Below are 12,012 nucleotides of genomic sequence, written 5' to 3' on the forward strand. Positions count from 1 at the left end.
CTGATGCCCTGCGCCGGCAGATGTTTCAGCAGCCGTCCTGTCTCCTGTCTGCCCGTGGCAGGGTTTCCATTTCCAGCCTCCTTCCCTAGGGTCCCCCCACAGCTACACGGGCAGCGGCCTCAGAGCAGCACTGGGGCGGGGGCTCGGATATGACTGGGGGTGAAGAGTAAGGGGCGAGAAGTGATGACACTCGAGGCCCTGGTGTTTGCTCTGGCGCTGTGCTCTAGTTTACAGCCCAGGAGCACGCCTGGTGCTAAGTAAGGCTCGGGTCGCCCAGCTCCCCGAGTGGGTGTGAGGAAGTGCTGCCACCTCGTGGCTGACAGCTGGAACAACAACATTAAAGCTGGGGCGAGCTGAAACTCCCAATACTTTGGCCACCTCAGGCGAAGAGCTGACTCACTGGAAAAGACCCTGATGCTGGGAGGGATTGGGGGCAGGAGGAGAAGGGGATGACAGAGGATGAGATGGCTGGATGGCATCACCGACTCAATGGACATGGGTTTGAGTAAACTCTGGGAGTTGGTGATGGACAGGGAGGCCTGGCGTGCTACGATTCATGGGGTTGCAAAGAGTCAGACACGACTGAGTGACTGAACTGAACTGGTGGCTCAGCTGGTAAGGAATCCGCCTGCAATGCGGGAGACCTGGGTTCGGTCCCTGGGTTGGGAACATCCCCTGAAGGAGGGAAAGGCTGCCCACTCCAGGATTCTGGCCTGGAGAATCCCATGGACTGTATAGTCATGGGGTCGCAAAGAGTCAGACACAACTGAGCAACTTCCACTTTCAGGTGGCACAACTGGTGGATGGTTCTGCCAACGTAGGAGACGCAAGAGACGCGGGTTCGATCCCTGGGTCGGGAAGCTCCCTGGAGGAGGAAATGGCAGCCACTCCAGTATCCTTGCCTGGGAAACCCCAGGGACAGAGGAGCCTGGTGGGCTACAGTCCACCGGCCAGCAGAGATGAGACATGAGTGAGCACAGTGCGGGGACGGGCACATTTTGTTCAACAGGCTCTAAATGAGCCCGCTCCCGGAGAAGCATACAACAGTGGGTAATCAAGAAAGACTCGTGAACAGGGCCAACTTTCCAGACTATTTTCAAAGGGCAAATTTGTCTCATACATAACAAAAAAGCACAAAACCCGGACCCGAAATGACCTCTGCCTCCATAATACACAGAGACGTGCAAACCACAGCCACAACAAATCCACAGACTATAAATCTGGGAGAGGGTGTGGTGAAAACAGAAGCCTCCAGTGCTACTGCTGGGAATGGAAACTGCTAACAGCCACGATGCAGAACATCATGAAGCTCCTTTCAAACAAAGAACAAAGCTAGCATAAGATCCTGCAATCCCACTCAGGACCTATACTCGGGGAAACCATCCTTCAAAAAGACACGAGAATCCCATGATTCACTGCGGCGCTATTTACAATAGACAAAGCACAGAAGCAATCAAAACTTCCCTCCAGAGATGAACAGATACTGAGGGTGTGCTACATGTATGCAATGGATATTATTCAACCATAAAAAAGGAATGGAATCATGCCATTTGCAATATGGATAGACCTGGAGCTGATCAAACTCAGTCAGAGAAAGACAAATAGCTTATGATATCACTTACAGGTGGAATCTAAAGTGGATACACATGAACAAATTTCCCAAACAGAAACAGACACACAGACTTAGAAAACAAACTCGGAGTCCCCAAAGGAAAAGAAGGGGCTGGGGGAGGGGTGACGGCAGGGATAAGGATACGCAGGATGTTGGGAGTAAACTGCACACACTTTTAAACACATAAATAGAAATAGGTCGTACTGAATAAACACATACAGGACAGAACAAGGAGTTCTATAATAACTCCAACAGTCTGTCATAAGCTCCATGGGAAGAGAATCTCAAAAAGGACAGATACATGTATGTGTAGGACTGAATCAATTTGCTGTACACCTCAAACAACAACACTGTAAATCAGCTCTGCCCCAACAGAAAATGAAAATAACGTGAAAGGATAAGACAGAAAACAAATGGCTACTTTTTCCCCTTGGGTTCCGTGGCCTGGGCAGGAGTCACCTTCTGGACCCTGAGCAGGGTTGGGTGATGTGCCAGCAAATGAGCGCCCCCTTGGCTCCGGAGTCACTAGTCCCCTCTGGATGGGACCACAGGCTTCACACCCAGGCAGGCCCTCCTATAGCTACACCCAGCCTTTTGCACCCAAAAAGTGGCTGAGGCTCTGGGCTGGAGGAGCATACAGCAGTCGTCCTCTGCTGGTGGTGGGTTCCCACTTCAGCCTCCTTCCTTAAAGTCGTTCCTGAGAGCTACATGGGACAGGTGCCTCAGGACAGCACTCACCTGCAGTCTGGGACATGACTGGGGGGAAGAATAAGGGGCGAGAATCGGCGACACTCGCGGCCTTGGGTGTCTGTTGTGGCGCGGTGGCCTCAGTTTACAGCCCAGGAACAGGCCTTTCGCTAAGGCTCAGGCCTTAGCGTGTCCCCATGGGAGCTGTGGGCAAGTGCTGCCGCCTTGTGGCTGTGAACTGGAACAACGACTTTAAACAGCTGCATAAGGGCACCTTTTCCTTAGGAGGTCTGTGATGCTCTAAATGCCACAAGCACCCCCAAGAATTATCCTGAGGTAGGTGATACAGAAAGAATTCCAAGTGGGGCCGACTTTCAGGGCCAATTTCAAAAGGCAAATATGGCTCACACTTAGAAAAAAACACAAAGTCTGAAACTGAAAAGACCTCTGCCTCCCTAAGACTAACAGAAATGCAAACCATGTCACCAGCTGTCATCTGGTAACAGTCCTCACCAGATCCGCAGACAGTGAGTGCTGGAGTCGGTGTGGGGAAAAGGGAACCCCCCTGCGCTGCTGCTGGGGATGGAACTGCTAACAGCCACAATGCAGAACATCATGCAGCTCCCTTCAGAACCACAGACAAAGCTAGCCTAAGAGCCTGCAGTCCCACTCCAGGGCCTATATGCAGGGAAAACCATCCTTCAAAAAGACACGTGCACCCCAGCATTCACTGCGGCACTATTTACAGTTGCCATGGCGTAGAAGAAACACAAATTTCCATCCAGAGATGGATGGACACTGAAGATGGGCTACATATGCAAGGGACTGTTACTCAGCAACAAAAAATTATGAAATCATAGCATCTGCAGCAATGTGGGTGATGTGGAGATGATGAAACTAAGTCAGAGAAAGACAAATAGCATATGATATCACTTACAGATAGAATCTAAAAGTGGACACACATGAATGAATTTATCAAACAGAGTAAGACTCACAACTGAGAAAACAAACTCAGATTTACAATGGAAAATTAGCAGCTCGGGGAGGGGCGAAGGCAGTGATAAAGATAACATAGGATTTTGGGAATAAAGCAAATACACTTCTAATACATTGATACAAAGCATACTGAACATGGATGTATGGGATAGAATAAGAAACTCTACTGAACACTCTGTCATAACTCTATGACATAACTCTATGGGAAGAGATTCTGAAAATGCACATTTTCATGTATATGCTGAGTTGAATCAGATAAACACAACATTGTAAATCAACACTACTCTAGTGCATCACTTCCGGGCACCGCGCGGTGCCATTGAGCAGACTCAGCTATGGAAGGTAAACCACTGGTGACATCCAAACAGAAGACTGCAGGGGTGTGTGGAGTCCCCACTCAGGTGGTCTGCACAGCCTTCAGCAGTCACATGCTGGTAGTGGTGACCCAGTTGGGGAGGATGGGTACCCTGGTCTCCCTGGAACCCAGCAGTGTGACTAGTGACATCGGCAAGCCTGTGCTGACCACTCAAGTCCTGCTCGGGAAGGATGAGCCTCTTGTCCATGTCTTTGCAAAGAACCTGGTGGCATCTGTGTCTCAAGAAGCTGGAAACAGAGCCGTTCTCCTCGCCTTGGCCATGAAGGACAAGAACATGGACGTGGTGAAGGCCCTGAGGGAGGTGATCCAGATGTGCCAGGTGTGGTGAGCCTGGAGAGGCCACCCCGGCCATCCCGAGGGACGCAAGGATCTGAAGGTCCTCCTTGAGTTAGGAGGAGGAGCTCTCCGGCTGTGGCCCTTGAAGCTAGAAGAAGCACAAACTCCTCAGGCTGACCTTGGTTTGGAGGCTGACGTCCCCCATGGAGGGAGGACAGGAAACATGTCCTGAGAAGGTTGTGAGTCCTCCTCCCCAGGTCCAGACAGCTGTACCTGTGTGAGAATTGACGGAATGAGTCAAGGCCCTTAAATGTTGGGGGAAAATTTTTTTTTAATTAAAAATAAATGCATATCCCCCCCCCCAAAAAAAACACTACTCTAAAAGAAAGTAAAATTACATGAAAGGATAAAACCAAAGACAAACGGTTACTTTATGCCCCTTGGGTTCAGTGAACAGGGCTGGAGTCACCTCCCTGGGGCCTGAGCAGATTTGGTTCCCAGGTCAGGACTTTGGTCAGTTGGGGGAGCTGGAGAGGACGCGACAGCAAATAAGCCCCCCTTGGATCTGGAGGGCCTAGTTCTCCAGATGGGACCCCAAGCTTCACATCCCTGCAGACCTACACCAAGCCTTTTGCATCCAGTACATGGTGGATGCTCTGGGCTGGAAGAGTCCCGATCGATAGCCATCCTGTCTCCACCTCTCCTTTCACAATGACAAAGCAGCCAGATGTTTAAGACATTGCAATCCCACTCCAGGGCCCATATCTGGACAAAAGCATCTTTCAAAAAGACACGTGCACCCCAGCCTTAACTATGGCACCATTTACAATTGCCAAGGCATGGGAGCAACCAAAATGTCCATCCACAGATGAACGGACTGAGGACATGCTACATATAGGTAAAGGACTATCACTCAGCCATAAAACTTCGAGTTACCAGGAGGCCTACAGGTTTTAAACGATACCCACCCCTGATAAAAATCTTGCGGTAGGTAACAGAAAGGAATCCAAATAGGGCTGACTTTCAGGGCCAATTTCAAAAAGCAATTCTGACTCACACTTAGGAAAAAACACGAAACTAGGACTTGAAAAGAACCTCAGCCAACCTCATTCTTAGAGAAATGCAAACCACTATCACAAAGACTTACTTGCTGGGCACCAGTCCTCACCAAGTCCACAAACAATAAATGCTGGAGAAGCTGTGGAGAAAAGGGAACCCTTCTACCCAGCCGCTGGGGCTGGAAACTGCTAAGAGCAGAACATCATGCATCTCCTTTCAGAACCAGATACAAAACTAGTGTAAGATCCTGCGATCCCACTTCAGGGCCTACATTCGGACAAAACATCCTTCACAAAGACACATGCACACCAGCATTCACTGCAGCACTATTTACAATAGACAAAGCGTGGAAGCAACCAAACTTCCCTCCAAGATAAATGGATACTGAAGGTGTGCTCCATGTATGCAAAGAACTATTACTCAGCTACACAAAAAATCCACCTGCAATGCAGGAGACCCTGGTTCGATTCCTGGGTCGGGAAAATCTGCTGGAGAAGGGAATGGCTACCCACTCCAGTATTCTTGGGTTTCCCCTGTGGCTCAGCTGGTAAAGAAATCGCCTTCAATGAGGGAGACCTGGGTTCAATCCCTGGGTTGGAAAGATCCCCTGGAGGAGGGAAAGGCTACCCACTCCAGTATTCTGGCCTGGAGAATTCTATGGACTGTATAGTCCATGGGGTCACAAAGAGACACGACTGAGCGACTTTCACTTCCCCAAAAAAAGAATGAAATCATGTCATTTGAAGCAACACGGACAGACCTGGAGATGATCAAACTAAGTCAGAGAAAGACAAATAGTTTGTGATATCACTTACAGGTGTAACCTAAATTGGATACACATGAACAAATTTACCAAACAGAAACAAACTCACAGACTTAGGAAAACAAACTCAGAGTTACCGAAGGAAAAGAAGGGGCTGGGGGAGGGGTGGAGGCAGGGATAAGGATAACGCAGAATGTTGGGAATAAACTACACACGCTTCTAAATACACAGATAGACAGACAGAAACAAAGCATACAGAACAAGGACGTGTGGGGTAGAACAAGGAGCGCTACCAACACTGTCATAAGTTCCATAGGAAGAGAATCCAGAAAAGGACAGATATACCTTGTCTAGAACTGAATCAGCTTGATGTATACCTCAAACAAACACAATAGTGTAAGTAAGCTCTACCCCAATAGAGAGCAAAAATTATATGAAAGGATAAAACCGAAAACAAACGGCTACTTTATTTGCCTCCAGCTCCGTGACTGGGCAGGAGTCACTTCCCGGGAGCCTGACGAGGCTGGGTTCCCAAGGCTGAGCTTGGGTTGAGTTGGGAGAGCTGGGGAGGAGGTGCCAGCAAATAACCACCACCCCTGGGATCTGGAGTGCCTGGTCCCCTCTGGATGGCGCCACAAGCTTCACGTCCAGTGGGCCCTTCTACAGCTACACTAAGCCTTTTGCACCCAAAAGCTCTGGGCTGGAGGAGCTTCCAACAGTCCCTGTTTCCACCTCTGCTGGTGGCGGGGTTCCCACTTCCAGCCCCCTTCCTTAGAATCGCTCCTGATAACTACGTGGGACAGCTGCCTCAGCACAGCACTTATCTGGGGGTTCGGATATGACCGGGGGCTAGGAATAAGGGGCAAGAAGTGATGACACTCGAGGCCGTGGGTGTGTGTTCCGGCACTGTGCTCTCGGGTTCACCACCCAGGAACATGCCCTTTGCTAAGGCGCTGCTTGCCTTGGTTCCCCCATAGAGGCATGAGGAAGTGCTGCCGCCTTGTGGCCATTAACTGGAACAGCAAGTTTAAAACCAGAACTTCGCGCGTACCCCCTTCAGGAAGCCTGTGGGGCTCTAGCTAACCCCCGCCCCCGAAAAACATCCTGCAGCAGGTGACAGAAAAAGAATTCCAAACGGGCCTGGCTTTCAAAGCCAATGTCAAACGCTAATTTGGCTCTTACTTACCAACAAACACAAAACCAGGACCTGACAAGACCCCAGCCTCCCGAATTCTTAGAGAAACGCACACTGCACTATAACCAACCGTCCTTACCAAACCCACGGAGGGTAGATATAGGAGACAGCGTGGAGAAAGGGGAACCCTCCTGCACTGCGGCTGGGAATGGAAACTGCTAACAGCCACAGTGCAGGACATCACGCAGCTCCTTTCAGAACCACAGACAAAGGGAGCCTAAGACCCTCAGTCCCACTCCAGGGCCTATATTGGGCAAAACCATCCTTCAGAAAGACACGTGCACCCCAACGTGCACTGCGGCACTATTGACAATAGCCAGGAGTGGAAGGAACCAAAATGTCCATCCACAGATGAATGGATACAGAAGCTGGGTTACATATATGCCAAGGGACTGTCCCTCAGTCATAAAAAATAATGAGATCATGCCATCTGTAGCGATATGGATGGACCTGGAGATGACCCAACTAAGTCAGAGAAAGACAAATACCATACGATATCACTTACAGGAGGAATCCAAAAAGGACACACATGAATGAATTTACCAAAGAGAAACAGACGCACAGACTTGGAACACAAACTCAGGAGTTACCAAAGGAAAAGACGGGGCCAGAGGAGGGGCAGGGGCAGAGATAAGGTAGGATGTTGGGAATAAACCAGACACTCTTTCAAATACACAGGCAGACAGAAACAAAGTATACTGAACAAGGACACATGGGATAGAACAAGGGCCACTACACAACACTATGTCACAATTCTATGGGGGAGAATCTGAAAAAGAACAGATACATATATACGCAGAACTGAACCAACTTTCTGCACACCTCAGGCAACACAACATTGTAAATCAACACTACTGTAAGAGAAAGTTAAAAGTACAGGAAAGGATTAGCGAAGACAAATAGTTACACCATTCCCCTCGGGTGACCTCGCTGGAAGCCACCTCTCAGAGGCCTGAGCAGGCTTGCTTCCCGAGACTGGACTTCAGGAGAGCTGGAGAGGATATGCCAGCTAATGACCCCCCACCTTGGATCTGGAGTGCCTGGTCCCCTCTTAATGGGACCACAAGCTTCACATCCAGGTGGGCCCTCCTACAGCTACACCCATCTTTTAAACTCAAAAAACGTTGGATGCTCTGGGCTGGAAGGGCTTTCAACAGTCATCCTGTCTCCTCCTCTGCTGGGGGTGGGGTTCCCACTTCCAGCTTCCTTCCCTGGAGTCCCTTCTGACAGCTGCATGGGACAGCTGCTTCAGCACAGCACTTAGGGGTTCGGATATGTCTAAGGGGCAAGAAGTAATCGCCCTGGGTGTTTGTTCTAGCCCTTTGCACTCTAGTTTACAACCCAGGAAAATGCCTTTTGCTAAGGTGTCCCAGGTGGCGCTAATGGTAAAGAACCCGCCTGCCAATGTAGGAGATGCCAGAGGTGTGGGTTCTATCCCTGAGTCAGGAAGATTCTCTGGAGAAGGAAATGGCTACCTAGTCCAGTATTCTGCCTGGGAAGCTCCATGGATAGAGAGGCCTGTTGGGCTACAGTACACGGGGCGGCAAAGATCAGGGAGGACTGAGCCCAGCACGGGGATGGGCACGTTTTAGTCCACTTTATTCAGCAGGGCTACGGGGCTCTAAATGACCCCCGCCTCGGGGAAATATCCTACAGTAGGTAATCGAAAAAGAATTCCAAACAGGCCAGACATTTGGGGCCAATTTCAAAAGGCAAATTTGGCTCACACATAAAAAAAAAAACACCACACAAAACCTGTACCTGAAAAGACCTCTGCCTCCATAATACATAGAGAAATGCAAACCACAACTAAAACGAGCCATCATCTGCTTACCGTCCTCATCAAATCCACAAACTATAAATCTTGGAGAGGGTGTGGTGAAAACAGAAGCCTCCAATGCTATTGCTGGGAATGGAAACTGCTAACAGCCACGATGCAGAACATCATGAAGCTCCTTTCAAATGAAGAACAAAGCTAGCATAAGATCCTGCAATCCCACTCAGGACCTATACTCGGGGAAACCATCCTTCAGAAAGACATGAGAATCCCATGGTTCACTGCGGCACTGTGTATGATAGACAAAATACAGAAGCAATCAGAACCTCCCTCCAGAGGTGAACAGATACTGAAGATGTGCTACATGTATGCAAAGGACTATTACTCAGCCACAAAAAGGAATGAATCCATGCCATTTGCAGCAATATGGATAGACCTGGAGATGATCAAACTCAGAGAAAGACAAATAGCTTATGATATCACTTACAGGTGTAATCTAGAAATGGATACATGTGAAAGGATTTACCGAGCAGAAGCACTCACAGACTCAGAAAACAAACTCAGGAGTTACTGAAGGAAAAGGAGGGGCCAGGGCGGCGTGAAGGCAGGGGAAGAGATAACGCAGACATGGGAATAAACCACACGCTTGTAAATACACAGGTCGACAGAGAGCATTCTGAACAGGGTGCGGGATGGAGCAAGGAACTCCACCAACACTGTCGTAAGCTCTTGGGAAGAGAATCCGAAAAAGAACAGATGCCTGTGCATGTAGAACCTGCAGTACACCCACACACCGCACTGCAAGTCCGCTCTACCCCACAGAAGATAAAAATTACATGAAAGGCTACAACTGAAGTCAAACCTCGGGTTCAGTGACCTGGACTGGCATCACCTCCAAGGCCGGACTCTGGCTGGGTTGGGGGATCTGGAGAGGACATGCCAGAAGATGAACCCCCTTGGATCCTGAGTGCCCAGTCCTCTCCGGATGGGACCATGAGCTTCATATCCAGGTTGGCCCTCCTACACCTACACCAAGCCATTTGCACCCAAAAAATGTTGGATGCTCTGGGCTGGAAGAGCTTTCAATAGTCTTCCCGTCTCCATATCTGCTGGTGGCGGGGTTCCCACTTCCAGTCTCCTCCCTAGAGTCCCTCCTGACAGCTCCGTGGGGCAGCTGCCTCAGTATAACACTTAGGGAAACGTTAAGATGTGTCTGGGGATGAAGACGCAGGGGCAAGAAGTAATGACAGTCGAGGCCTTGGGTGTTGGCTCCGGCACTTTGCAATTCGTTTACAACCCAAGAACACGCCTTTGCTAAGGGTCTTTTGTCCCCCGGGACCCCGAGTGGAGATTCAGGAACTGCTGCCGCCCTGTGGCCATAAACCGGAACCACAACTTTAAAATCGGGGCTTATGGGCCCATTTTCTGCAGGAGGCCTCTGAGACTCTAAATGACCCCACCCCCAAGATATATCTTGCTGGAAGTAATAGAAAAAGAATTCACAACAGGGCCGGCTTTCAGGGCCAACTTTAAAAGGCAAATTTGGCTCACACTTACAAAAAGCAAAAAACATGGACCTGAAAAGAACCTCAGCCTCCCTAACTCTTCAAGAAATGCAAACCAAAGCTCTAGCAAGCCATTGATCTGGCACCAGTCCTCACTGAATCAACAAACAGTAAATGCTGGAGACAGTGTGGGGAAAAAGGAACCCTCCTACACTGCTGCTGGGGACGGAGATCTGACAGATGCTACGGAGAACTGTATCCAGGTTTTTTCCAAAATGAAGAACTGATCCAGTAGAAGGTCCTAAAATCCCGCTCCAGGGCCTATCCCGGCCAAAGCCACCCTTCTAAAGGACACGGGCACCCAGCGTTCACACTGCGGGAACTGTTCACGATGGCCACAGCATCGACGCAACCACAATGTCCATCCACAGATGAATGGGTGCTGAAGCTGTGCTACACATATGCCGTGGACGATTACTCAGCCACAGGAAAGAATGAAAATGCCACTTGCAGCGACATGGACGGATCCGGGGATGATCACACTGTGTCAAGTAACTGAGACATGGACAGATGAGTATGATATGGCTTATATATGGAATGTAAAAAAATTGTACAAATGATCTCATCTGCAAAATAGAAACAGAGTCAGAGATGTAGAAAACAACTTGTGGTTATCCCAGGGGACATGGGGAGGGGGAGGGATAAATTACGGGATTTGGGTCAACACGTACACACATACATAACATAGGTGACTAGTAAGAACCTACTCTATAGCACAAGGAACTCTGTTCAGTATTCTGTAATATCCTGTATAAGGAAAGAATCAAAAAAGATGAATATGCACTTCCCTGGTGGTCCAGTGGTTAAGAATCCACCTGCCACTGTGGGGACGTGGGCTGGATCCCTGCGGGGGGCAGATTCCATCTGCTGCCCGTGCACTGCAACCGACCTCCCCCAGCTCCAACCGATGTAGCCTGCAGGGCCTGGTGCCCATGCTCTGAATCCCGAGGAGCCGCCACAGTGAGAACCCTGCCCAGGGCAGCTAGAGGATGGCCCCCGCTAGCCAGGACTATGGGAAGACCACCGAAGTCAAAAAGTAAGTAAACAAATAATAACATTTTAAAAAAGAATGGGTAAATGTGCATTTATAACTGATTTGCTTTCTTGGACACCTGAAACTAACACATTGTAAATCAACTATACTCCAATAAAAATTAAAAGTAAAAAAAAAGTAAAATTTTAAAGAAGAAAAGAAAATATACATGGACACTAATATTCACTGCAGCACTGTTTACAAATAGCCAGGATATGGAAGCAGTCTGAATGTCCATCAACATCAGAATGAAGAAGATATTGTACATTTACACAGTGAAATATTACTTAGCCCTAAATAATGAAATAACGCCATGTGCAGCAACATGGAAGGGCCTGGAGATTATCATACTTTGTAACATATTTCAAAGAAAGACAAAATCGAAATCATATGCGGAATCTAATTTAAACAATGATACAAATGAACAGATTTACAAAACAGAAACAGACTTACAGGTGTGGAAAACACACGGTTATCAAAGGGGACAGACATAAAGCAATTATCCTCCAATTAAAAATAAATTTTAAGAAAGATAGCCAGCAAGGACCTGCGGCATAGCACAGAGAACTCTCAACATTCTGTGATGACTTACACAAGAAGATAACCTGAAACAGACTGAGTCGACGTGCACGTGTAACAGCCGCTTTCTGCACACCTAATACAGGACGTTGCA

General features: G+C 48.7%; 1 protein-coding gene across 1 annotated transcript; it reads left to right on the forward strand.

Moving 5' to 3' along the window:
• The first annotated feature begins 3,283 nt into the window (after positions 1-3,283).
• Positions 3,284-4,304, forward strand: LOC122690458 (proteasome assembly chaperone 3-like). Its single transcript, XM_043897425.1, has one exon. The coding sequence runs from the start codon at positions 3,631-3,633 to the stop codon at positions 3,997-3,999; it is 369 nt and encodes a 122-aa protein (XP_043753360.1). The 5' UTR covers positions 3,284-3,630; the 3' UTR covers positions 4,000-4,304.
• Positions 4,305-12,012: the final 7,708 nt, after the last annotated feature.

Source organism: Cervus elaphus, chromosome 4 (assembly GCF_910594005.1).
Source record: "Cervus elaphus chromosome 4, mCerEla1.1, whole genome shotgun sequence".
Taxonomy (NCBI): domain Eukaryota; kingdom Metazoa; phylum Chordata; class Mammalia; order Artiodactyla; family Cervidae; genus Cervus; species Cervus elaphus.

Bases quoted from the DNA above. Each gene is read 5' to 3' on its own strand.
- LOC122690458 (XM_043897425.1), top strand. From the start codon at position 3,631: ATGGAAGGTAAACCACTGGTGACATCCAAACAGAAGACTGCAGGGGTG.